The sequence below is a fragment of the Lepidochelys kempii genome, chromosome 27 (assembly GCF_965140265.1).
Source record: "Lepidochelys kempii isolate rLepKem1 chromosome 27, rLepKem1.hap2, whole genome shotgun sequence".
NCBI classification, from domain to species: Eukaryota; Metazoa; Chordata; order Testudines; family Cheloniidae; genus Lepidochelys; species Lepidochelys kempii.
The window spans coordinates 10,773,889-10,801,825 of record NC_133282.1 but is presented as its reverse complement, the minus strand read 5'-3'; the positions used below and the strand labels follow the sequence as shown (position 1 = coordinate 10,801,825).

At 44.0% G+C, this 27,937-nt stretch overlaps 1 protein-coding gene across 3 annotated transcripts; it reads right to left on the bottom strand.

Moving 5' to 3' along the window:
* Nucleotides 1–1,175: 1,175 nt before the first annotated feature.
* On the bottom strand, nucleotides 1,176–26,475 carry DCAF7 (DDB1 and CUL4 associated factor 7). 3 transcript variants are annotated; one of them, XR_012156435.1, is made up of 8 exons: nucleotides 26,062–26,475; nucleotides 14,640–14,798; nucleotides 13,991–14,102; nucleotides 12,777–12,895; nucleotides 10,550–10,759; nucleotides 9,704–9,821; nucleotides 8,324–8,553; nucleotides 1,176–1,396 (listed from the first exon to the last, which is right to left on the bottom strand). XR_012156435.1 is itself a non-coding variant. In XM_073326362.1 (7 exons), exons 1-7 carry the CDS (start codon nucleotides 26,197–26,199, stop codon nucleotides 8,381–8,383), a joined length of 1,029 nt encoding a protein of 342 aa, XP_073182463.1. In that variant the 5' UTR covers nucleotides 26,200–26,475; the 3' UTR covers nucleotides 2,501–8,380. The 3 variants fall into 3 exon arrangements, 1 of the variants encoding a protein (XP_073182463.1); XR_012156434.1 differs by lacking the exon at nucleotides 1,176–1,396 and adding an exon at nucleotides 1,496–6,827; XM_073326362.1 differs by lacking the exon at nucleotides 1,176–1,396 and having other exon boundaries at nucleotides 2,501–8,553.
* Nucleotides 26,476–27,937: the final 1,462 nt, after the last annotated feature.

Sequence of the window (27,937 nt, the reverse complement as noted above, 5' to 3'; positions counted from 1 at the left end):
GAGAAATCAGTAGAGACAGCAATAACTAAGTGGATGGCAATTGGGAAAGGGTTCTTTGGAGAACAGTGAAGATCCTGGAAGCAGCTCCATGGTCATGTAAAAAACCTTTCTAGGGCAAATCACATTTCAGAATGATATTATGACAAATAGACACAAAAGGCCAATGTCACTATTTTCCTCTAAACCTTGATTACTGGAACAAGAAGTCTATGTTTTGCTACGAGTATGCTAAGCGTCTTCAGAGGTAACTCCTTTCTTCAGGGCCAAAATTCTAAGAACGAGAGGCAGACAGAGATCCAGAAACCAGATTATTTTCATGGACAATAGACTGTGATAGTTTATAGAATTGCAACCAATGCATTTAATTTGCATATGAGAGCTAATTATTTCGTGTCAGGTTTCAGAGTAGCAGCCATGTTAATCTGTATCCGCAAAAAGAAAAGGAGAACTTGTGGCACCTTAGAGACTAACCAATTTATTTGAGCATAAGCTTTCGTGAGCTACAGCTCACTTCATCGGATGCATGCAGTGGAAAATACAGTGGGGAGATTTATATACATAGAGAACATGAAACAATGAGTGTTACCATACACACTGTAACGAGAGTGATCAGGCAAGGTGAATGCATCCGATGAAGTGAGCTGTAGCTCACAAAAGCTTATGCTCAAATAAATTGGTTAGTCTCTAAGGTGCCACAAGTCCTCCTGTTCTTTTATTTAATGTCAGTACATAACTTTTACTGAGCTCTTATGAAGTAAAGTGGCACTTCCAATTCAGACATCAACTGACCTCTCCATCAGTATTATAGAAAAATGGTTCAATCTGAGAAGGCAGGATGCCTCTCAGAAGCCAATAAAACTGGAGGAACTGAGTAGTTAATGAACAGAGCTTTCCACAATTAGATTGAAGGATGATTTTGTTCTAAAATTTACAACAGATCAAAACCTCAGGGATCAAGTCACCATTTGAACTAAAAATAATCCAACTGCCACCCTTTATTTTGATCACTATAGACAGGTACTGGTGAATTATTATTGTGCATTGAAAGTGCCATTTAATGAAGGCCAAAATCGTGAATGAAGAGAGAATCCAAAGAAGCAGGGTAATAAGTGTTTGGGTTTTTTTTTTTTTTTAATTTTAAGAATAATTACCTGAAAAAGTATTAAACTTTTATCTATGTTACCTTAACTGATCATTGAAGTGCTTTTCAAATTTAGCTCTGTGAACTGATCTGTTGGTATGTAGTTTTTGTAACGTGTTACTCGCAATCTTTGAGCTGGTAAAGTTCTGTCTGGGACTAGGCACATGAGAACAAAGATGATCATTGAACTTTACTAGCCTAGGAAGCCCATGGAAAATATAAACCTATAACCCCTTTCTCTGCACATCAGTGAACCTGCAACAAGACACAAGACAAAAAAAAAAAATCAACATTTTTAAGCAGTTTTCTTATTCACTCGCAATCCGTTTTAACTCACCACACAGCAAACTGCAGTCAATCTATAAATGTTCCATTTTTATTACAAAGTATGAAAGGCAGAAAATACTGTACCTAATACACAGGAGGCTGAAACTTAAAAAGGTTAAAAAAATTGAATAAAGCTACATAGAAAGCAAGAAATAGCATAAAAGGATGCAACATTCCACTTTCAAGCGGTTTCATAAAAGACTGACTTATTTTACAAAGTTTCAATAATATGGTTCCAAGGTTCGGGTGTTAAAATCCACTGTAACAAAACCTTTTATATTATTTTTCCATAAAAATAATTAAAAAAGGAATACCAGGACACTGCAGTTACTTGTGGCAACAACATGTCCGAGTCTGCCTGATAATGGGATGCTAGGATTCCTTTAGTACAGTATAGTAGCAAAGTTGCAAATCTCAAGCAATACGAAAGAGGGAGGGAAAAAGTGTGCAAACACCTTAAGCTATGCATGACAGCAGTAAAATTGCTATTGCTTTAACATATTTTAGTGAGAACAAGAAATCTGGAATTTCATATGTATGTTTGTACAATCATGCTACAAAGATCACACCTTCAGGAAGTTATCACAATGGGACTTTAAATGGGAACAGCAAAAGGGAATACACATAACAAAATGAACATCTCCTACTTCATTACTAGTAGTAAAAAACCAAAAAACGCTTCGGCTCGACAGATTTAATCATTACATTGTATGCTGCTGGCAACCCAAGTAAAAAAAAAAGTTCCTTTTAAATAGCAGATGCCACAAATTCACATTCACCAGGTTGTCAAAAACAACACACTGCTTCATAGCAGTACTATTTACTGCCGGAGTCTTTTCCGCCTTTGTTTAGCAAGTTCTTTGTGCCTTCATTCGGATTTGCCTGACCAATTACTGTCTCTCACATAGAAGGAAACTTGCATACTTTACAAACAGGAAAACTGAAATTCTAAGAGCTGCTGACTAGTGTGTATGAACGAGAGATGGAACCAGGGCCTGTAGTTTGTTGCGGCTGCAGAACCTTGCAAGAATCAAAAAAAAAAAAAACCCCTCAGCATTGTCCTTTATTAGCTTATCTGAAAAGGAAGCCAAGCAGGTCATTTTCCTCACTAGCAAGGAAATTCTAGATTGATGCTTGATATCTGTGAGCCAGAAGAGGCGTTTATCGGGCAGACTAACGGCTGTCCAGAATTCTAACACAGCAGTGTCTAACTTCCTCTTAGAACTGCTCTTGCCTCTATGCTCGGTCTCCAATTGCCAGACAAGCACCCTGGTGGCTGGTGTCTAGTCACATTTGTTACGATTTCACTGCTGGTGAAAGGTTCTGGATCAAAACCAGAGAAAGTGAGATCCTCCGGGCAGTGCAAGTTTCTTCACTCACCGTACCTTTGCCAATGTACCTCAGCTATGAGCTAGAGGGACCGTCTCTAGAGAAATTTGGTTGCCAAGCAAGCATGGAAGTGTGCTGTTTAAGTGCCACCTACTATTAGGTCCGCGGGCTTCCCTGCAGACATTAATAAGGGGGCCCATCTAGAGCCAAATGTACTCCTGCCCATTAGGAATCAGATCTGGAAACAACCTCATTTCATACTGGCCACGGATCAAAGCAATCTCTAGATTGGGATTTGAACCAGTGGCCTTGGAGTGAAAGGCAACTGAAGTAATTCAGAGCTACCTTAACTGTCCCCTGATTGGATAATACTCCCCTTGGGTTTGAAGTGGCAGAACCATTTTGTCTGGCAGTAGTGGGATGACTAACTCTTTCAATACGCTGAGGGAGGTATAAACAATTGTACAGCGCAACTGTGCACCGAGCTGCACCTTGTGATTGATCCATTTCTGCCTGTGCTGCATATACTGAAAGGGTTAAGATAGTCCACACCCAGGAATTTTGACAAGTCAAAGATCTTTGAATTCTGCATCTTAAGTCGCAGAAAGCTGCATCCATTTTCCTGAGTTTATGGAATTGACAAAGCAGACTGCAGAATTCACCTACATCCCATGATTACCATCTACCCAAACCACCTATCATTTCTGCCATATGTTTGAAAGGGCACCTAATTCCAGGCCCCCCCCCCCCCACAACTAGGCAATAATAAAAGTACCCAAATGAAGCAAAAAAAAAAAAGTTCTGTTTGGGCAAGAGGCAAAGTCAAGTGCTTGAGAGGCCCCTACTGGATCATACTGTCATCTGAATATAAAGCCTCACAGTTTGCAGAGTTAACAGCATTTTCAAGTGCTCGCATTTTTCATGTTGCTTTTCAGGTGGTTCTGGCGTGAGAGAGGTCACCATGTGCTGCCAGCCAGAGCCACTTTGGAACTGTAACAGTCAGGAAACTCTCATGCTGTATTTAACATTTTATTAATCAGACACAGGGTTCAGAGTCAAACACCAGCCCTAAAGGATTGAGGTAGGAAGGTTATTCCATTCCTAACCCTAACAAAAATATACCTGCTAAAGTTCCATCTAAAGCATGAAAACTAGCGTGCTCAGCTTCCTGAACTTATATTTTAAAACAAAAGTCCAAAAAATGTATGTATATGCCAATACATTAGCATAGACAGTTTCTTAACTGGGATTCGGTTGGAGAAGTGTAGCTTCAGATCAAGCAGATGTGGATTTATCTCATGAATGAATCTATTCTGGTTGCTGACCTTTATTATCCAGTGTTCAAAAAAAGTAATTAGAAGCAATGCAGATGTGTGATCACAACTAAATTTTGAAGGGATCATGAATTTTGACTCTTATGGGAAGCAAGGCTTTAGATAGATACACAAGGCTTTGCTTCCCATAAGTACCCAGGGGGGCTTAAAGTAAGAAACAACCTGCAGTGTCAACCTCTTCTCTTTCTGTACTTTTAGACCACTGAATTTCTTACTCAGATTGTCAAAAAAACCTTGCCTATTAAATCCTAGCACATGGGAAGGACACGTTTAGTTGCAGCAACCTACCACAGTGATTTAATTCAGCAATATACAGATTTAACATACTAAATGCACTGGCTCATCCTCCAGCTAGCTTTTAGAGTCTTGCCTCATCTTTGGGCTGGGAGCAAAAACATGTTACCAACTATCACATGGGCAGCTATCCAGGGCAGTTGAGTTTTTAAAATGCAGCCCAAAGGCTGGAATTAGTTAGCCAGAGAAAGGATACAAAACTAGTGAAGTTGGAGGAGAACCATTGCATTCAAGGAAATTTAGATCAGGAGCTTAATCGCTATAGACAAAGCCACAAATGTTCTGCAAGAAATCTTATAGAGGAAGGCCCCAAGATGAGGTCTCCTCAGTGTACATAACAGAACCACTTCTGCTGGTAACGGAAGCTATGAAGTTGTGTACTCATTTAGTCTCATTTTCACATGCTCTTAATGCTCAATTCTCATTGGTCTAAACTCTGTTCTTAGTCTAGGTGGGATTATATTTTTGGAAAGTTTGAGGAAAATCCCTTTGGCTGTTTCAACTGGATGTTTATTCCCTTTCCTTAACGCAAAAGAACTCTTACTATATCAACTAAAACTTCTCCAAGTGAACTGTCCTCCATGACCATCACTCAGCTGGGTGGGAGGAAGAGTGTGATTTAAAGGTGTTCAGATACCACAGTAATGAGCATAGTATAAGAATCTACAGAGAAGAGTCAATGAGCATGTTCAATACCATTCTGCCTAATACAGCCTATAATGGGGCAGAGAAACCACATAAGCTCAGTGTCTGGCCTGACCATAAACAGTTTGCAGGAAACTATGTTTCTCATTGAAACATGAGCCTGTCAAGATCAGAGAGACCAGAGAAAATGGTGGACAAGAAACAATTAAGATCATGGGATCCACCGTTTTTGATACATTCTTTGTAGTTCTGCAAATACTAAGCTTTCAGCTTGAACATTACGTTGCTATCATTTTTTCCTTCTGAAGACCACAGCTAGAAACAGATATACAGCTACACTGTTAACTCAGCCTTGCAGAAATCGGTCAGCAGCAACTCAACCTTTACCCACGCAATTTACATCAACAGAATAAAACTTCAAAAGCCTAACTGGGACTATTTAAATACTAACATTCTGAAAGTAGTCCCCCCCCGCCCATCTCCCTCAAAACCCTACTTTCCCAAAACATGAAACACAAAACTTATTGCAACGTTATGTGAACACATTTAGTTTGCAGAGTCAGGAAGCAAAAGGTTTACGCTTCTCTCACTGACATTAGCTTGTTTACACTGTGCCTAGTACTTGTATTTAGATACACATGCAAGACTTTCATGTAATATTGTTACAAGTATATCTAAACAAAAGCAATTTACACAATATAAATAAACGTTGCTATGAGAAATGCAACTTTCATTTTCTAACATGCTTGCATATTTAAGTTTAACTTTAAAGGCGCAGCTCTACTTTGAAGAGTGATCAAGTTTAATGTAAAAAGAAAAGGAGTACTTGTGGCACCTTAGAGACTAACAAATTTATTTGAGAAATTTGTTAGTCTCTAAGGTGCCACAAGTACTCCTTTTCTTTTTGTGGATACAGACTAACACGGCTGCTACTCTGAAACAAGTTTAATGTGTAGTTCCACACTTGTGTATCAATGATTTCTGGAGCAAATTCGCTTAAAATACCAGAGATGCATGTGTAAGCTACCTGGCAACCATGCCAGAATCTGAACACCAGTCAGTTCTTTATGGCTCACCCATGAATAAAAATTTTGCAATTTGAACGTAATGAATTTTATTGACAATGCGTGAGACTGAACAGAACGCACCTCATTCTCCCAGAGACACGTTGGCTCTGCTCTGTTAACTGGAGTAAATATCCGTCACTAATGAAAGGTAATCAGATGAATAAGATGTTTTTGTATACTCTGTTTTCTATTTTTTTTTTTTTTTTAAAAAGTCACCTGTAGGATAATTTTTGCCTGTTACCACAAACAGGTAAGATTATAATTGAAAAAGGAGACATCTCCATTTTTCAATTTTAATCTGCATTTGACAGCAAGCTGAACATTTAGTTTCATTGACTCCATGTAGCCAGTCTTCCCTGTTTGTCTGGGTCTCAGAACAAGAGGGACAGAGCATTTAAAATAGAAACCTATGGTTGCAAGGACTCTGGAGAGAAGGTGTATGTAACTGAAGCTACTTTAAATTGAAAGCCTAATATTTTTAAAAAAAATAATTTTTGTCTTTTTATGTATGCCGCCGCCTTTGGTTTTCACTCAATATCAAGATTGTCTCTCAAGGTAATGAGTCAGGGTCAGCTGATCTGGATCTTGACCTCATCAGCTCAGTCTGTTACCGTACAAGGTGATGGTTAGACCTCACCACAGTGCTGTGTTCAGTTAGTCACCTTCTCATTTGAAGGGTATTGCAGATAGCTGATCAAAACAAGAAAATGACAATATTCAAACTACCCGCCATGTTAAGACAACAAAAGAATTTTGCTAACCCTCCGCAGCTCTAATCATAAAGCATCATGGTGACAGAGGGCTCGCAGCGCCCACTCTTACCTTTCCACTTCAGAAAGGGAACTTGGATGAAAATAGAAGGCTCCCCCCTCACCATACCTATCCTGGTCCTCTTACAAGAGTTGCAGTACCCAAGAATGACAATTGGAGACCTTGTTTTGGCTCTATTTGAGACACTGGGCAACTTCTTTTAATTTAGACCCAACCCTGTATGTTACTTTAGGACACTTTCCCTTACGGGACATGATTTGCCTTTGGACAGCAGACCAGCTGTTCTAACTGTTTCTATCACATTCATCCAACAAGATCTGACAGTACAATGCTAATGCTTCTCTCCTTGCTCTTAGGAACAAAAAGCGAGCTCTTCACTTGTTCACTTTGTAGAACTCCCAGGAAGAGGAGCCAAATGCAAAAGAAACTCTAAGGTATAGGTTAGATACAGAATTTTGCTTAGAATTACAGTTGCCCATCAAGTAAGCTAGAAAGTGTGAAACCATTTTATTTGGGTTCAGACAGGAAGCTTTCTAGAGGAATCATTTGACTGGACGTGTCTATCCAAATGCATTACAAGTGACATTTTTTACTAAATGTTTTCAAAAATAGCTCTAGTCATGCTCATAGCATCTTCTCTCTGTGAATCGTATCACCAGTTAAATAATACACCTGTGGGAGACTCAATAATTCACTTACGATCTAACATAAGGCCCACCACAGTAACAACTGCCTCTAGCATCGGTTAAAATGGAAGTACTGTGCGACAAGTAGTGGTACTTCACAGCACCAGGCGATTCTGACCAAATGGTCAGGGGCACATAGCCAAGGCAATAGCTACAGCAACAGGTTTACTGCTAGGAAATCTACAATGATGCTTATGACCCATCATTATCAACAGATCCTGCTTGGGGCTCATGGAAGTGGATCACATCAAAAATAAGAACTGGGGTGAAGAGCCGACTTAATAGAAAACTTAGTCCAATATATAAAAACATACAAATGTTCAAACAGTTTAGGGACAGTAACAGGAATGATTAAAAATTCCTGCAAAGGTGGTGGTTAATATTAATGTCTTTTCTTTCCACCTAGTTTTGCACTTACATCTATCAAACTAATTGGATGTGCTGCCTCTGCTGACTGACAAACACATGGACATATGCAGCAACTTAAAACAGTCATTTAAAGCCTGTAATGCTCATTAACACAGTCAACAAACAGATATACAGAACTTTTTAATTGAGAAAAATATTAAAATCAAAACCCAGAAGGTCCAAGAGGCTGGGTGCATCCCTTTGTTTTCTGAGTCTTGCAGGGACAGCCGACACCTGCCATTAACTCCTGTAACAGTTTCTTGGAACAGTAGATGCAAAGCAACAAAAGATACTGGCCACTTGAAACATGTTTGTTCTTACTTTAGAGGAGAGGGGAAGTTATAAAGCCCTGCCTCAGTTTGGCACAGACCAATAGTGTTACACTCTCAAGATCTCCAGACAGTTGTTGTAGCAGATAGCTATCCAGTCCGGCTGAGTCGATGCCCACTGTACATTGTTGATTTCCCCTTCTGCTGTGTAGGCCAAGATTGGGTCCTCAATGGCACGAGGCATTTGCTGGATATCCCAGATGAGAGCCTGATGGTCATCCGCTACAAACAGGTAAGAAAGAATTAGACTCAATCATCTCGGAAATAGGTACAGGCATATTTACATGGCTAGTTGGAGGGATATAGTCTCAAAAGCAAGCTAAAATACAGAGTGAGAAGTCCAAATGAAAAAAAAAAAAAAAACCCAATAAAGCTGGGCAATTCCCAAATATGGAGGAAACAAAGATCACATAAAATGAAACAACTCCACTCCACCATAACCCTGCTCATATATATCTTTAGATCACTACACACCTGTGATACAGTCTCAAGGGAAATGGTGGAAGCACCATCAATAGGCACATTTAAGAACCAGCACTTGGAGAAAGCATTGAATATACAATGGCGGGAACAATCTTGTATTGGCCAAGGGGATGGACTAGATGGAATCTAAGAGACCTTTCCTATCTTTAACTTACATGGTTTTAAGCTTTGTGTCCAAGGAGATCTGCCCAATTTTCTCAGAAAATTAATACCTTTTCTGACCACAGACATAGGTGCCCAGCTCCCACTGACTTAAATGGGAGCCCACACACAGCCAAAACCAAAAGTATGGTCTAATGGATGTTAAGAAGCCATATATTGAACCTCTCTACTGTGGGTACAAATATATTACTCCTTCAGCCAAAAAAGGGCCTGCCACAAAATATTCAGCCAGTAGCAATGCTTAATTCATCAAACGAAAAATGCAGAACTTGAGCACTGTAAGCAACTCTAGCTTTATTACAAGGAGAGAAAACAGCCCTTTGAATAAAGCGGTTAGCTGTTAGCTTTACGTGCATTCCCTAGTGAATTACTCCAACATTCATGACTTAAGACAGGCGTTGCCCACTTCACAGTTCAGACATTGGGACACAGTCCCTCGTTTTCAAGGTGAGACAGCCCAATGCCCAAACTGCTTAAGAGGCAGCAGCTTCTCCGTTTCCCTGGAGAATTTTGGGAAATGGTGGGGGCAATAAAATGAGCACCTATGACACCAGATATATCTAGGACCCGAGCCTTATTTTTTTGCTCCAAGAGCTGGAGAGATTTGAGGTAGTGGAAATGATTGCAGGAGTCCCAGGATAGACATTCATACATTTAGAAAGCTCCTGGGGAACAGGACCAAACAGGGAGGAGCGGAGAAGGAGAACAGATCTCTCCCCATGCTCACCTGCCGTACAGATATGGCAGGAAGAGTGAGGCGCCCAAGCAATGCCATTCACACATGCTCTGTGGTTGTTTAACCTGGCAACAGGTGTGCAGGGAACTCTGACGTCTAAAATCACCACCTTCAGAAGGAAAAGTAAAAATGTTTATTCATTTGTTTCCTGAAGAAAAAAAAAAACCAAAGACATTTTGGCAGAATGTTATAGACACACTGTCTCTAAAGACACACACGACTGACCAAAAGCGGTTTTACAATATCTGCTTGCCAAGGAATTTTGAAAGCAGCTAGAGAATCACTCTGTACATCTTGTGTAACATGTAACACAGGCAGAGGGAATCATGAAGTTACAATTTCATGGAGAAGTACTGGTGATGTTGAACTAAAGAAAAATCTACAGTGCCTTTTGAAGTCACTGGAGCAAGATGGAACTTAAGAGTATCCTCTTAGAGGCATAAGGACCAGTCTCAAAATCAGCTACAGGTTAAAAGGAGCCTTTCAAGACCTACAGCTGCATATTACAGATGCAAATAAGTATGCAGACATATGAAATCAAGTCAGCTTTTATAAAAGTGTTAATATTGAAATTCAGCAAGTATGAACTTCAATACATTTGGAAAATGAACAGTGTACAATGCAGTGAACAACTCCATAGAATAACTCATTACAATATTTTTCTCAGAAACTGGGCTTCTTGCAATCCATATCTATAGCCCTCTCCCAGATACCAAATATTAAGCACTTATGTAGTGCTCTTCTCCTTCAAAGTGCTTTACAAGCACTGACTAATCAGTAAGCTCATCTAAAAAGTCCAACTGCTGAAGCTTATAGGGCAAACGGTCAGTGCCTCACCTCCATACCATCCATGGCCATTGTTGCAAGATAGTTGGGATCCTGCTTGTTCCAGCAGAGACGCAGCAATGGATGGTGCTGTGGATCCTCATAGATAATGGTGCTGTGCTCCAGATGACGAAGGTCAAACATCCGCACCGAGCCATCTGCGCCAACTGACGCAAACATGTCTCTCCCGCCACCCGCGCGGCTAAATGCAATGTCATACACCTGCTCAGTGATAGGGGAGATAAGAACATGGCATTATTTTAACATTCATTTTGGCTCCCATTTCTTCACTTTCAAGGAATGTGCCCTATTCATTCCTCCTCCTCCTCCTCCCAGTTAGTGTTTGCAAACACAAGAACAGCACACATCCATGTCAAACTAGTGACAGCACTGCTCTCTAGGCAGTTTGGGATGGGAGCATGCTAGGAGTGCTCATCACACAGCTACAGCAGCTGTGCCAGCTTCTTCAGTATCTACATCTGGGCCTTTCCCTCTCCAATAAAAATATCACCATTACATGGCTGGACTGCACGTGCTATATATACTTATTCACGGAGAAACATACAAAAAGTCTTAAGATTCAGTGTGGCACCAGTTTATTACCAGATATGTTCTCTGTCTGGGGAATGCACTAAGAGGGCTTTTCCATCTAAATAGTGTGTCATCACTAACTATTTAGTCTGTCAGGCATTTGATTTTACTAGGGAATTGCAATGATTATATAGCAAATACCACAGATATCTTGGTGTAGAATATAAAATTGCGCCTACTGGCCAATGATGCAGTTAGAGATGGAAGCGATATAGCCTCTTCCCTAGCTCAGAATATAGTCCCCCTGAGAAATGACAATTTAGATGTACATACATTTTTAAAGACCTCTAAAAAAAAAATGATCAGTTCTAATTTCTATCCTCCAAGGCCTCTGCAGTAGGAGTCTAGATACTAATGCAACTTAACTTTAATAGTGGAGAGAAGAGAAAGCTTTACTACTAAAATCAGCTTTTTTGGGAAGTGTCGCAGAAACAAAGGTGTATTATGGGACAAAGGGTCGTACAGGTTTTGTCTAGAGTCTAGAAAGACCTTCATCCCAAATACATGCCAAGATGACTTTGGAACATGCATATTTTAAATAAAAAACCAAACATTTTTTACGGTATGACATGTCATTCAGTTTTTGGGAACGCTTGGGGAAGAAAGTTGTGGGGGTGGGGAAAAGAGGTTGGTAGGAACTTTGTTGGGGAACATAGGCTTCAAGTCTAAATAAAACTACTACAGACTCTAGTAATGCTCCCTGAAGTAAAGGGGCAGAAAGTCCCAGGGGATGCAGAAGCCTTTCCTTTCTCCTGCACCCTACCAAAATGCTCATAGAGGCTTTCTCAGAAAGGGATAGGTAGTAAAGAATCCCTGCTCCACTCCCTCATAAATGGAGCCAGGGAGCAAAATTTATTTTATTTAAACTAGGCAGTTATAAACATTTTTCTAAGAGTAACAGCCGTGTTAGTCTGTATTCGCAAAAAGAAAAGGAGTACTTGTGGCACCTTAGAGACTAACCAATTTATTTGAGCATGAGCTTTCGTGAGCTACAGCTCACTTCATCGTACTGAAGTGAGCTGTAGCTCACGAAAGCTCATGCTCAAATAAATTGGTTAGTCTCTAAGGTGCCACAAGTACTCCTTTTCATTTTTCTAAGACTTATTCTATTATACAGGCCTGATCCTACAAACCCTTAATTGAATGAGAAAGAGTCTGATATGACTGTCCTAAGTATAAAAGGAACAAAGAAGGAAAGTCTAGAGGCTGCTGTCACTACAGGGTGATTTGGGTGCCTTAACTGTATGTTTCCATGTTTTGCTATCTTTAGATTTCTGAAAGACAGAAAGACAGACAGAAAGAAAGAAATTATTAAAAAAGTTTTCCCACCCGTCAATTACTAATTAGCCTCTCAACTTTAAACTGGAGTTAAATTTATAAAATATTGCCAGACAAAACTTAATACAAATTAGAACAAAACAGCAAGCATATGCTGCAGGTCCACCGTCTAAAATGAGTAAAAGCGAGTATGTAGAATTTTCAGACTACAAGCAACTTAATTTTAGACATATGTAATATAGAATCCAGGTCTTTTCTAAATCCTCAGATTTTTCTGGAGAAAATGGGAGTTATGTTCATTCTATAGGCCTTTAACAGGTGTAATGCAGACAACCGTATGAATTAGAAAAAGAAAGAGCAATATCATCACCTCTTTGTCATGTGCAATAAGCTGGGTCTTGACATGGCCCGATACCAGATTTACTCTTCCCAATACCTGCCCAGTCTCCAGACCCCAGATGGTACAGGTTGTGTCAATGCTAGAGGTACCTGAAACAAAGAGTGTCTGTTAATGGTGGTATTAACATAGATCTGCAGAAATGTCATCTTATCACTTATGAGACTAGTCTCAGATGTGCTTTGAGATCTCTGGGTGAAGAGAACTCTGCATGAGCAAAGTATTAGGATTAAAATGTTTGACATGCCTGAATTAAACTATGGATCACAGGCTGGATCTGGCCAACACAATGTGTGTGTGGCCCACATGACTCAGGTTGTGCAGAAATTTTTAAGCCAAGTCTCTAGCCCTCATAGCTGTAGAGAAAGCCTTCCAAAGATGAACCAAGCATAAAGTGATAACATGTCTGCCTGAGTGTCCAGACAGCCTGACTCAGTGGGGTGAACTCCCCTGCCCTATACAAAACTAACTGGAACATCAGCTCTAAAACCCAACAAGGGTGGTAGTGAGGCCCTTCATGGGTAGGAATTCCTGCAAAAGAGGAAACACAGGAATAAATGTTACACTACTGAAAGGATGTATTGCCCCCTTGATCTCTGTTCAAACTTCACCCTGATGTTAGTGGAGGTCTTGACTATGGATCAAGGGGAGTACATACCATTCTGGATTCATACCACACCCGACAGATTATAATTAAACAATGCTCCAAATGAGAGTGACGCCTGGTTTAACTCCTGCGGCTGCAGAGGTATTTCACTGTAACAAACGTGGTGCAATGGTACCTGTGGGGCAATGTTCTGTCCAACATCTTCAGCTACAGTCAAATGGCTGAACTCAGCCAGAAGAGTCTGTGTATAAATTTAACACTAACAAAACGTGTCAATCCGACAGACCTGAAGACTGAAACCCTCTATTCAACATATAGGCCGAGCACAAGCAGGAGCAGGGGAACATCACCAACCCACGTGCACAACCCTGACCTGAAGACACCTCCTCCAAGAGGAGAGAAAGAGTTCAGTCTCCACGGGCTACGCTTTTGTGACATTTACGGCTGCAGGTTTTTTGTGATGTAGAAATCTGGCCTCTGAACACCCATGAGCTGGTAGTAAGTTCTAGTCACTACTCACCTGGGCTAGATTCAAAATGGTCAATTTTATATTGAGTATTTAATGTGTCAGCAGTCTTACCAAGAAGATAAGGATCCACTTCATTCCAATCAAACGACGTTAACGGGGCACAAAAATCAGAATTCTTATTATTGTTCAACAAGCACTCCAGTCGGGTCTCAGTTTCACCCACCTTCAGGAAGAAATTAAATACACAATAACTGCCTTATTGAATGGCCTGGCTGCAAAATCCAAGATGTGTCCCATAGAGCATAGGCTTTCAGAACTTCAAGTCTTAACTGCGTTTGACATTGGTTTCTTCCATAAATATCTTATCTATTGTGAAGAGCTTTCAAACTGTTTGAACTACAACTGAGAAAGCTACATATGCTCTCCCCTAACAAGTTTCTGTAACAACAGCAACTACTGAGCCTTGCCATCACATTTAATAAGCTACTTTCATAATTCTGACACTCCTAGAATTCTCAAGATACCTCACAGCCATTGTATTGTTATTCAGAGAGGGTTCTACGTTACTTTGAGAATGTAGGTAAAAGAACAAATTACTGCATTGGCTTTTAATTATGGGTCCTCCCCCTGGACAATATTGGTGAGCATAATGCTAGAGATAAATGTGCCTCAAAAGAAATGGGACTGGGAGAGAAGGGGATCAAAATGCAATGCAGTTAACGGCACATACGTAGCCCTTTTCGAGAGGCTATTTACTTACTCTCCACACACGCAGGTAATCACCGCTGGTTGCCAACAGGTCTGGATATACTCCCTTGGTGTCAGGAATCCACATGAGCTTTGTAGTAGGATATGGGTGATCAAAGGTGTTTCTGCAAATGAACTCTGAGCTCTCCTCATCTAAACCAACAAGCTGGACCTGTAAGAAAATGTCTATCCATTAAAAACGAGCTTTTCTGCTTAGCAAAATAACCATGTATATAACAGTATTAAGAAAACATGTACAGAGTGTTGCATTTTAAATGCTATATTAGCAGTTAAGAGTCTATTAATGATATACCAAAACAAACTCCAGTGTTCATCCTGACAAGCTGCAAGATACCTCCCTCTTTCACCTTCTCAAAATTTTAAGGAATACAATCTGTGGTAGGACATGAAAGATCTACTGTTAAACACTACAAAAAGAAAAGGAGGACTTGTGGCACCTTAGAGACTAACAAATTTATTGGTCTCTAAGGTGCCACAAGTCCTCCTTTTCTTTTTGCGGATACAGACTAACACGGCTGCTATTCTGAAACCTGCTAAATACTAGTCATTGATCTACACCACCACTATATTTTGCACTTCTCTAGTACTTGCCAACCAAGTATCTCAAAAATGCTTTTAGAGGAGTTAAAACCAAACCACTCAGCTCCTTCCGAGGTACAAAAGTATTAACTAATTTCATTTTATAGAAGGAGAAATTGGGGCACAGACGTGAAGTGAGTTACAAAGTCATAACCAGAACACAGATCTGTCCCCCAAAAGATGGAAGCTATTTCTTCTCTTCCACCTATGCTGCTTTCAGATATACATTTTTTAGTCTGTTAACTTAAAAAAAAAAAAAGGAAACATGCCCAGTTTTCCCACATATAAACCTCGCAGACTGCTTCATGGTTTCAGTAGATGCATATGCATTACAGAAGCCTCTTTTCTAAGCATATGGTTTTAGCAAGATAAGTGAATGAAAGTGGCATGCTAGGGTGCCATATTTCTTCTCTTTAAATGACTTTAAATCAGTTTCCAATTCAAAAGATCCACCCCAGGTCTCCAACAGCAAAGTGCTTAAAAATCATAGCAGACGGTGCAACACAAGTGACAAAGTAAGAGTGACAGTTTTACAAATGGGTTAAGACCTGGAAGAAGTAGTCAAACTCTGATTTTTCTGCTCCTTTATATCAAAGATTTGTAGCATGGTGGCATATGAAATTTAGTATTAACAAGCACAAAATAAGGCACAAAGTGTGGAATAATTTGAACTTCTCAAACACTTCACTGCATTCTAAATTAGACTCTGTCTACACTGCACACCTTGCAGCCGCACTGTTGTAAGGTGCACAGTGTAGCCGTTCTATCGCCGGGAAAGCTCTCTCCTGGCAACAAAATAAAACCACCTCCAACAAGGGGCAGTAGCTTCGTCGCCAGGAGGTGGCTCCCGCTGACAAAGCCCTGTCCACACCAGCTCTTTTTGTTGTTCAAACTTATGTCCTTCAGGGGGGTGTTTTTTCACACCCCGAGCCACAAAAGCTTTAACAATGGAAGTCCCAGGGTAGACAAAGACTTAGATATAACACGGGGGGAAATCCTGGGTATTTTTGTGGCCTGCTCAATTAAAGTCTCTGCTCGGGCCTCATCCTCCATGGGCCAGAGGGGAATGCCACAGCTAATCAGGGCCCTGCTGGCTTAGATGAAAGGAGCTGCCTGGCCTTAGCCATTCAGCTCCTGGCTGGGACCAGAGGGGGCAAGAAAGGGTGCTGCTCTCTGGAAAAAGGAGCTTGAGGGTATATCCAGAGTTTGTTTTCTGGCTGCACTTTGCACAGCTCATTTTGCAGAGAGAATCTAAGAACCTTAACCCTGAGATTAGGGTGAACCTAAAGGGGCCAGGTAGCAAGAGGCCCAAGGAAGAGACAGCAATGAATTGAAAAAAGCCATATATTGCTGTTTATAGGGTCCATCAGCTGGAACCTGGAGTAGTGAGTGGGCCAGAGTTCCCCTACCAGCCACAGGTAAAGTATAAACCCCAAGAAGTGATGGGGCTTATTTGGGAGCCTGAACAAAGGGCCGAATTAAAGGCCGCAGAGCCAGGACTGAAGACCCTACTGAGGGCAAATAGACTGTTTATTGGACTCTAATACCCCAGAAGGGGTTTGTGACGGGGTGTTTGCCCTACAACTAGCCCATAACCCTAGGGAGGCTGTGCAACAGGCAGCCAAGTGGAGAAGGGCTGCGAGGAGCAGCCAATCAAGGCCAGGCAGGCCCAAATAAGAAGGGCCACAGGGCAGAGCAGGTCAGTCACTCCCTGGAGCTGGGAGGACTGGCTGCCTTGCAGGCAGAGGGCAGCTAGCACCTTGGACAGAGCAGTGCTGGGCAGGATTAGGGGAGCAAGAGTGAGCTCCCAGCTGACTGCTGGCATGCTGAGACCCCGAGACAAGGGCGGAGAAGGTGCTGGGGCTGCGTGAAAGTGGCCCAGAGAAGTAGACTGTGAGGTTAGAGGGGATGCAGCATGCAGATGCCATCTACAGAGTCCCTGGGCTGAGAACTGGAGTAGTGGGTGGGCCTGGGTCCCCTTCTTACCCCAATTGCCACTGAGGAAGTGGCTAGACAGTGGACTGCTGTTCCCTGGAAGGGGAGAGAACCGAGTGAGACACAGACAGAGGGCTGTGTCCTGAAGAGGACACCACAGTCGTTGTGGTGACATGGGTCCAGGAGCAGAGGTGACAGTGGGTGAGACACCACCAGAAGAGGAGGCACTGGCTAGCAGAGCTGATCCCCTGGACATCCAGCAGGAGGCACTGCAGTGATGAGTTGCACCCTGTTGCAGGGTTTATTTGGACTTTGTGCCTTGGCTGGAGTGTCAAGCCACAGAAGGCCCATCAAGGTCAGTCAGCAATCTGCTGGAGGCATCCGGGTGAGAGGACTGTAACACCATGCTCAGCCACAAATAGGCACTCAAACAGGAGCGTCCCCCTTCAGTTCCTCTCAGTTCTTTCCCATTTCCTTCCAGCTCTCAGGCAGCGAGAAGGCTTACTACAATAACTTTTCTCCGGAGAGCATTCTGTGCCAAAAAAGTAAAAATTCTGCAAATTTTATTTGTCAAATAAATGTGGAGGCTCCAGCATAGCATTGGGGAGCAGAGGCCACTGGCTGCACAGAGGTGGGAGATCACTCTACAGTTTCCCCCGGGACATGGACTCAGTGAAAAGGCTGCATCCAACTCTGATACAGCACAAGCACCCTCCGTGTCAGGTGCACCAGGTGTGGGCAGGCAGGCTCAGCCCAGCAGGATCCAAGCATGGAGAGGCTTAGTGAGGGGGATCCAGGTGTGGGTTGAGAGGGTTCTGTGTGGGACCATCTGGGTGTGGGCTGCTCAGCAGGATACGGGTGCAGAGGAGATCTGGATGTAAAGGGGCTTGTTAGGGGGTTCTGGATGCAACAGTAATTGGACGTTGCAGGGGGTTCCAGGTGAAGATGGTTAGGGCTCAGCAGAGGGTGGGGGTCCTGGGAGTGAGGAGGGAGGGATAGAGCTCGGCAGTGGTGTCTGCGTGTGTGTGTGTGTGGGGGAGGGGGGGTGGTAGGATGCTGGAGGAGTAGGACTCAGTGGGGTGGTGATCCAGGTGCAGCTGGTTGGGGCACAGCAGGGTGGGGATCTGGGTGTGGGTGACTCATTGGGGTGGTCTGGGGGAGTGGGGCTTGTCAGGGGTTCTGTGTGTGGGGTGGGGGGTGAGGCTCTGCAGGAGGGTCTGGATGGATAGTGGATTGGGGAACAGCTCCCTATACAGTGATCCCTCCCCTTGCAGCTGAGTGATGGGTGCAGGAAGTGGGGGGCAAGGGAGAGTTTGCAGAGCTTCCTGCAGCTGGGGGAGAAATACGCGGGTGGGTCTGACCTACCCCTGGATGCCATGCAGGGGAAGAGGAAGTCCTGTCCTCCCCAGCCCAGCCAGGACTAGTGCTGAGCCCAGTACAGCGTAGGAGCCACCAGCCAGGTCTTCCCCAGTCCCGCCCCCTGCCCTTCAGTTATTTACCTTTCTGCGGCTGCCCTGGGCACCCAAAACATACTGCTGGGGAAGGCTGCATGACTGCTCTTGTGGCTTCCCTTTGCTTCCCCGTCAGTCATTTTTCTTCGGGGAAGCAAAGAAATCTATGTGGGACGTAAATTCTGCACATGCACAGTGGTGCAGAATTCCCCCAGGAGTAATAGTTGTATATTTGCCATGGCAGCCTATGCTCTCAAACACAGTTACTGAACACAAAAACTTTCTTAATGCAACATTAAGCTTGCACTGCTAAAAATGAAGTAATCACGAAATAAGAGCTAAGATTCTTACAGCACAGCTAGCTTGGCCACACTGCACCTATTCGCTATAACACCACTGACTTAGACTCTGAATACGTTCTACGGATGGCATACCAGAGATCACTTATTCACTGACGCTTCAAAAACTCCCACACCCCAATCTGGGTCTATGCTGGTTATGTGCTATGTATGCATCTTGTGAACCTTGTAACTGATACTTGTAACTTCTCATAACTTAAGTCTGACCCCAGATGTAAAATACCTTCCTCCTTAATTTGTATAAATTTGATTTTAAACATTAGCTTTAATAAAAATTGTATGTGAAATATATTAAAGTTTCACATGCTATGGACAAGTTCCTGTTCAAATCTAAAATTAGCTTCAGAAATGAAACTGACTTAACATGTAAAGAAGAAGAAAATTTTATTTTTCTCCATCCCAGGAGTAAGTGTCCCCCCTCTAAGCTGGTTTAAGACCTTCAAGTGCTTGAACTACTTAGATCAGTGAGCACTTTAGATGCAATGCATGGATATACAGTGCAAAGTTTTTTATTGCATATAAGCAAAAAGCCAACTTCTATTTGTAACTTAATATCCACTTTTTTCAAACTTGATTATAGACAGTTCTCAATCAATACTATTTACCTGCCAAAGGTAACTATTCAGCTATTTGAGTTGTGAGAGAGAGTGTCATTACTTTTGTTTTACCATTGTTTAATTGAGCAACTGTAGGGATTTTGCCCAAGCTCCCACATCTTAACCCTCCCAACCCCCAGATGTCACACACTGAAAAACTTCTGCCTCAAAATATGAATTTTCCAAAGAAAGTTATGAGTAAAGGAAGATAAAATGGCAAGACAACTTGTCCCTAACTGAATGAATCATTGCCAAATTAATTCAAAGGGATTTACACAGACATATGACAAAGTTATTTCTGGCTTAGAACTAATCTGAAACAGACAAACATTGTTACAATAAAAAGAGCATCTTGCTACTCCAGAAGGCAGACTCCTATCGAAGTATTCAGACCCTCCCTCTTCTGAATGCTTCCAGGTCTCTCACCTGATTAGTTATACCAAGGTCTTGTTTGCCAGACACGCACAATGGTCTTAACAGAATAGAAAGATACTTTTTTAATCTTTTAAAGTATAAACACAGTAGAACCTCAGAGTTATGAAGACCTTGGGAATGGAGGTTGTATATAACTCTGAAATGTTCGTAACTCTGAACAAAACATTATGGTTCTTTCAAAAGTTTACAACTGAACATTGACTTAATACAGGTTTGAAACTTTACTATGAAGAAAAATGCTGCTTTACTTTTTTTAATAGTTTACATTTAACAGAGAACTGTACTTGCTTTTTTGGGGGGTCTGCTGCCTGATTGTGTACTTCTGGTTCCAAATGACATGTGGGGTGAACTGGTAAGTTCGTAACTGTGGTGATCATAACTCTGAGGTTCTACTGTACATGCTGCAGGGAGAGTATGAATTGATGCGGACAATCTGGCTTAGGTTACTGACCAGTATTTCAGTTTTAGCCTTTGGTTTAGATTTCAAAGAAGATTGTGATAAGACAACTCAGCAGATCTATTGCTTCAAATCAGCATTTCCTAGACTTGAAAACTGAGCTTCCCCTTCAAGAAAATGTAAACAATCCATCCCTCTTCAACCCTGCCAAGTGCTGTTAAAGGCTTAGCCCCAGATGACTGGAGACAGATTGTGCCATTTTCACAGCAGTGCTTCCTTTCTTATAAGCAGTGCTGCCTAGTGGCTAGAGCACTAGACTAACTCAGGAGACTGGAGTTCTATTCCTGGCTCAGCCACTGGGCTTGCCCAAGGTCACCCAGCAGGCATTTCACCTATGCCTCAGTTTCCCCATCTGTAAAATGGGGATGATATTAACTGCTTTGAGATCTGATGAAAAGTGTTCTAAAATGTAGGTATTATATGCTTTGAGTAATAAGAGTTTACAGTGGGGACATTTGCATCTGAGTCTGTACCCACTGAAACAAATGGGGCAATTCACAACTTGATTATTGTATCAAACCCCCTGCAAACTCAGATGGCTAGGACTACAGTTAACCTTGAAAGTGTGACTGAAATGTCTCTTTACAACTTTGACAGCTAAAAATCTTGTTTTTAAAAAAAGTGAAAGCTGAGACTGTGGAGAAAAATTAAGAGTCCTATCTGCCCCCCTGGTTAATCATTCATGCCTCTCATTTGTAAACAGTGCCTTAAACGAATCCAGAAATATATTGGGTTAAGAATGTGGCAGTCTACCAGAGTGGAGGAACACCACTAAGTAACCAAGTGACAGCTCACACCACTGCTTCCTACTGGTTTCCAGTCTGAACCTGAATTGTTCACCTACAAAGCCCTAAATGATTTGGGACATTGCAATAAGCTAAGCTCCCTGGGTCCAAAATAGCTCATGTCTGTTGGCCTTCACAGCCTGCTACAAGAAGTGCACCTATTCCTGTGAACTGCTACAGATGGTGGGGCTTGAACCGCCTCAGGTAGGGACATTATGAATTAGGTTTTATAGGGGGTTATATTATGTTGTCTGTCAAGGTTGGGGGGAAAACTGCAGTTGTATTATTGGTTTTGTATCTTGCATCAGGAATGCCCTTTTGGAAGAAATCCAAACCAATACATATCAGATAAGAATCTGTCCTGCTTTCATCCACTGCACTACCCTCACAGTAGGCAGTTCTGCTGTAATGAATGTGAGGAGCATTGAATCTTTTTAAAAGCACGACTTATTTTTCTTGGAAATAAGGAAGAGACAGGAATACCAGCGTGATTTTAGGAAATCTACCTTCCTAAAAATAGTAACAAAATGGATGATATTCATTACAATGTTGATTTGTAATGCATTAGAAACACAGGGGAAGCAGAGACGTCAATGTTCTCCAAAACAAGGGGAATACAATTGAGAAAAATATTGTTTTGAAACTTCTAAGAAGCTTTAAAGTTTATGTATATGAAATGTCACATTAGTTTTAATTTTTTCTTTAAATGCTGCTGACTGTACCTCTTTTTTTTTTTTTAAAGTTATTAGGCTCCCTTATGTGATTGACATGTAAGTTTGCCAGCTGAGATAAGGCACATGTAGGATGACAGTTTTCATACCTGCCCTATAAAGCTATCCTCCTCCTGTCCCTGAAACTAATCAGTTATCAAACCAAGAGCTGTCATGTACTTTACAGCTTTACTTTACTTTATTAGAAAGCTCCATTTAATACACTTAAATAAGTTCTCTCATAATACCCATAAATAGATATGGACTAGATCTGAAAGAGCCACTTTTCAACTAGCATGGCCCCAATATAGTTAGCTAGCATCTGCATCACTGGAGGACAAACGTCCCTCCATTTTCCTAAATGTTTCCTTGCCACATTCAGCAAACTGGATTATATCATCATCACAAGAGTCTCAGTGGGGTAGCAACCACCACATCCCAGTGCTGGTAGGTTTTGTTTGCAATCAAGAGTGCAGAGGTGCGTATCTTTGCTGTGCATGGTCTCCAAGTACAGCAGACACTACCAACACTCTAATCAATAGAGCCACCAATACGCTTAGCAATAGCTACAATTTTATTTAATGAAATCTACAATCTCCCTGCCTCCATTAGGTATCTTTTTACATGGGTGACTATCGATATTCGTTAGCACCATGCGACTGAAAACCTATACGTGATGTAAACAAGTCTGGCAGTGTTTGATCAAGATCCCTTTTGAGGAACAGCCAAATGTGAAATCTGAAGGTCTTGTTTCAATTTTTACAAGACTGAAGAAAATATATATTTTATTTCTACAGCAATATCGGGCAAACAAATTTGCACCCCACTCATCATGCCTATTTTCAGTTCTACAGGTAAGTCTCGCACTCTCCAGTACTCAGAGGGAATGGAAAACAATGGGACAGATCCGGGGCCACAATAGCCCACTTGGGAATATCCCCAGGACAAAGGTAAGGCTACCAAATGTTAGAGCTGCTTTAGAAGTGGCCCAGACAGCAAAAGCCTGGGCTGCACTGGGGGTGGGGTGGGGTGTGTTCAACGAAGATACACAATTTCAGCTACGCTGTTCGCGTAGCTGAAGTTGAAGTATCTTAGTTCAACTTACCTGGCCGTCCTCACGGCGGCGAGTTGACCGCGGCGGCTCCCCTGTCAGCTCCGCTTACTCCTCTTGCCAGTGGAGTACAGGCATCGATTCAGGGATCGATTTATCACGTCTCGACGAGACACGATAAATCAATCTCTGATAGATAGATCACTATCCGGTGGGTAGTGAATATGTACCCAAAGACAACTTCGTATCCCCCCAACCCCCAGTCACAGCACAGAACCTTGCCCATGGTCTTTGAACTCATCCTACCACTTCTAGTCCAATCCCTGTTTCAGTTTCTTATTTTAGGTCCTTTGCATATGTAGTGCTAGAACATCATATTTACAATAGATTGTTACCTTACATCATGCATACAGCTAGAGGGTGCAGCTGCCTTTTTTAATCAAATGCTTTGGATTTAATTAGGAGACCATTGTTCTTTTAGCCGATCTCAGATTTTGGTCAGTTTGATGGTATTGAGAGGGTTGTGTCCGATCACTGACGGAGTATCAGAAGATAAGCATATTGAGACAGTTCTGGTAAAGCAGAAGCCATTGAAAACTCACCCTTTGCCAACCACAAATACAAAATTACCTTAGAATCATACTAAAGTACTGGGTTAACACTGGTATCTCAGATACCTCACCATGGAAAATTGTTGGCAAATGCTGACAATGGCTGTCGTATTTTTCAGGGAGTGTTTTCCCCTTTGTCATATAAAGCTTTAACTTTCAGATGTTTCTGAATTAGCCACCATAAGGGGCTTCCAAAGAGTGTTAGTGTTTCCCTTCACCCCCCCACCCCCCACCCAAAGAACTCAAACCAGATAACTGGAGCTGTAGCTCACGAAAGCTCATGCTCAAATAAAGTGGTTAGTCTCTAAGGTGCCACAAGTACTCCTTTTCTTTTTGGATTTAAATAGTCTTTCAAAAAAAAAAAAATCTTTGGGTTGAAACCAAGCTGGAAAGTTTCAGGCCAAGAGAATTTTTGGAGGAAATTGCAATTGTCATTACATTCATTCATTCTCTGCCACTATGACAAACAGCAAGTCTCTCTCGACCCAAAAATGAGCATTAACCCAACACAACTTAGTTTGTTTTCCCTACTACCACCCCACAAGAGATGCAAGTTTCTCTTATCACCTGCTATTACAACACCTATTATTGTAACTGAAACACACTTTTCAGTCCATTCAACAGCACTCCGTATAGTCAGTTTTCTCCCATTTGTATGGGTCTTTCACACAGAAATGGGAGATTTAAATGGGAAAATACAATTGTAAAATGACAAAAGTTGGCATGGGAATGCACGGGAGAGCATAGTGCCATAAGATATTTTTAACAAATGAATGATTTTCAAGTTGACAGTCCCAGTGCCATTTGCGCTCCCATGGCCCCCACATAACTCACCAACTGTGAGTGAGACACACATACAGCCTGCTGGTTAAAACGACTACACATCACAATGGGATAGCACTTTAGATGACCAGAGCACTACGGAGGCAAGAATTTAGCCACAGCAGACAACGCCAGCCCAGCCCCAAAATTGCCCACACCTTGTTACATTTCTCCACAAAGTTGTAAGCCATCCCACTCCCTCCACCAACTCTGTTGTAGTCTTCCCTGCTTGGAGGCTTCCCATTATACAGCTCCACAAAAGGACTATGCACCCTGACCCCCCAGGCTGGCTTATCTAAGAGGGATATTCATACAAAACAGCGGAAGTTATAGCACTTATAAGCTTGTTGCCTAGTAATAAAACACAGTGCCGGTAAGAGTGATTACATGGGCTGCTCCTGGAAGTGAGGTCTCTTATTTAAATCTGGAGAGGGCATACAGCAGCTATAGCACACCTTATGAGGAAGAGAGAAAGGAGATTCCTCTCCTAAAGGTCCACCAGAGAAGAGTCGGAGAAAGAGATTGCAGGGGGGAAACCTTCATGCATCCTGCAAAACCCTTCCCACAGCAATGAAACCTTCAGAAGCAAGGCCCCACCAGGCATTTTTAACATGAAGCCATCAGTGTTTCATACCACTGAAAGCTGACCCCAGCCCAAACATCCCAGTGCTGGGGAAAGAGGAGGGGTTTCCACCTACTACCCTAGGAAATGCCTCACAAAAAACTCTGTGACCAGAGTGTGACGGCCGCCCTTAACCCTGCCCCCCCCGGGGCCTCCCCGCCATCCCCTTGCCCTGCCCTTAACCCTGCCCCCCGGGGCCTCCCCGCCATCCCCTTGCCCTGCCCTTAACCCTGCCCCCCGGGGCCTCCCCGCCATCCCCTTGCCCTGCCCTTAACCCTGCCCCCCGGGGCCTCCCCGCCATCCCCTTGCCCTGCCCTTAACCCTGCCCCCCGGGGCCTCCCCGCCATCCCCTTGCCCTGCCCTTAACCCTGCCCCCCGGGGCCTCCCCGCCATCCCCTTGCCCTGCCCTACCCTTAACTCTGCCTCTAGGGCCTCCCCGCCATCCCCTTGCCCTGCCCTGCCCTACCCTTAACTCTGCCCCTAGGGCCTCCCCGCCATCCCCTTGCCCTGCCCTGCCCTACCCTTAACTCTGCCCTCGGGGCCTCCCCGCCATCCCCTTGCCCTACCCTACCCTACCCTCTGCTCCCCGGGCCTCCCCGCCATCCCCTTGCCCTACCCTACCCTACCCTCTGCTCCCCGGGCCTCCCCGCCATCCCCTTGCCCTACCCTACCCTACCCTACACTCTGCCCCCAGGGCCTCCCCGCCATCCCCTTGCCCTACCCTACCCTACACTCTGCCCCCAGGGCCTCCCCGCCATCCCCTTGCCCTACCCTACCCTACACTCTGCCCCCAGGGCCTCCCCGCCATCCCCTTGCCCTACCCTACCCTACACTCTGCCCCCAGGGCCTCCCCGCCATCCCCTTGCCCTACCCTACCCTTAACTCTGCCCTCGGGGCCTCCCCGCCACCCCCCGCCCTACCCTTAACTCTGCCCCCGGGGCCCCGCGATCCCCCCACCCTTCTGCGTCCCGTCCCCGGCGGCGAGCCCGCCCCCCACGCACCTTGTTGTTGTACTCCTCCACGAAGCTGCCGAGCGCCAGGCGGAAGCGCTTGTCGGGCCGGACGCTCCAGTTCATGGCGTACACGGTCCAGGGCGCCTCGTACTTGTAGATCTCCTTCCGCTTCCCGTGCAGCGACATGGCGGGGCCGGGGGGCGCGCGCCGGGGCCGCGGGGGGCAAGGGCCCAGCCGAGGCGGCGCGCGGGCGGCGGGGGGGGGGGTGTCTCGGTCCGAGCGAGGCCTACGGAAACCGGGGGCTGCGGGCACAGAGGGGCCGGGCGGGGGAAGCGGGTGGAGGGCGCAGCCGGCTCCCGGCCCCGAGTCCCGGCTCCCAAACCCGGAGACGCTGCGCGCCGCGGCGGAGGCCGTTTGGGATTCGGCCCCTCACACAACAGGAGCGGAAACCACGCGGGCCGGCCCGCCCGCTGCGCGTCCGTTGGCTGAGTCGACTGCCACTCAGGGCGTCCCGGACCGCCGTTGGGTGGGAAACCTGCCAGTCAGAAGCGTTCCGGTCTCTTATTGGTCACTGTACCGCTCATTCTAAGCAGTCGCGTCCCGCATTAGTAGAGTCACCTGCCACTCCGTTCAATCCCGCCCGCGAAGGATGGGATGCTCTTTCTCAACATCTCATTGGCTGCGATGGGTCGCAGTGGCTTCGCCCCTTCATGAGGCGGGACCATCTATCTTTCTCTCATCCTAGTGGCTGGAAAAAGTGTCAGTCAGGGGTGAGATGTTGGGCGGCAGGTGGGACTTGGAGCCGAATAGGGGTTCGCGGAGCAATTTGAGCCTTCGATTTAGACGTATCCTTCACGGAGAGGGGTTCGAATCCCAGCTCTGACAACTAGCTGTGCTGTAAAAACCCTGGGTCAGAGCAGGCGCCTTTAAGGAGATCAGCTCCCATTTAAGCAGTAATATAGGGGCCAGATTTTTAGCTGTGCCAAGCAGTCCATATGCTGAGCAGTTTTAAAAACCGTGCCCCAGGTCAACCCTTGTAGGTTAATTCAAAGGGCAGGAGAGGCAGAATGTCACTGCTGGGCTGTGCCAGGAAAGAGTCCGTGCTGCTTCGAGTCAAGGAGTGTATCCCATACACGGCTGGAAACACATAAAGGCCTTGTCTTACGCTAGGAACATTTTTCGAAAGCTTTGCACTACTGCTGACAGTTCTCCTGCAGACAAGGCATTGGAGGAGGAGCAGAGAAAAGTCTAATTTTTATGGGCCCAGATTCTCAAAAGATGGCAGCACCTGTTTAGGCAGGTACCCAGGGCTGGCCTTACCATGAGGCGAGCCTCAGCTGCCCGACTTGGGGGGCACCACTAGGACCCAGAGTGTAGAGAATTGTGTCTGCTGCTGGTGCATCTGGATTCTCTCTGCTTGAGATGCACAGAGAGGGGGGAGCGCTGGGCTGGAGGAAGGAGGGCACAAGAGACAGAACAGGCAGGCAGGAGAAAAGGGGAGAGGGAATAACAGAAAGCAGCAGGAACTGCAGGGAGAGAGAGGAGAAGGAGCCTCTTATGAACCTCTCAGCACCCCCAGGAGCCTGGACTGATTTACACCAGCTTCTCAGGGAGCTTCCTGTTTCCTGCTGCTTCCCTGAACCCACTTGAGGAGAACAGACCGTCAACTGAAGTAGCAGGAGCCAGTTAGGCCCTTAAGATGTTGATATCTTCCCTCACTCAGGCCCTGCTTATTTGTCCCCTTCAACTGAGTGTTGAGAGCCACTATAGCTGACACAGAACAGCAGCCATGAGTGAAAGAAGAAAACGCCCATCTGGGGCAGCATTCAGAAAAAGAAAGAAAGCAAAGGAAGCTTTTCTATGTAAGCAGGAAGGAGCTCTCCTGAGATACATAGACACAAATGTTCATGGTGAGCCTTCCAGC

Excerpts from the sequence above, each read along its gene's own strand:
- DCAF7 (XM_073326362.1), bottom strand. The coding sequence starts at position 26,199 with ATGTCGCTGCACGGGAAGCGGAAGGAGATCTACAAGTACGAGGCGCCC. Across the intron at positions 14,799-26,061 it reads TGGAGGAGTACAACAACAAG|GTCCAGCTTGTTGGTTTAGA; the intron begins GTGCGTGGGGGG and ends ATTTTCTTACAG. Across the intron at positions 14,103-14,639 it reads ATTACCTGCGTGTGTGGAGA|GTGGGTGAAACTGAGACCCG; the intron begins GTAAGTAAATAG and ends TTCTTCCTGAAG.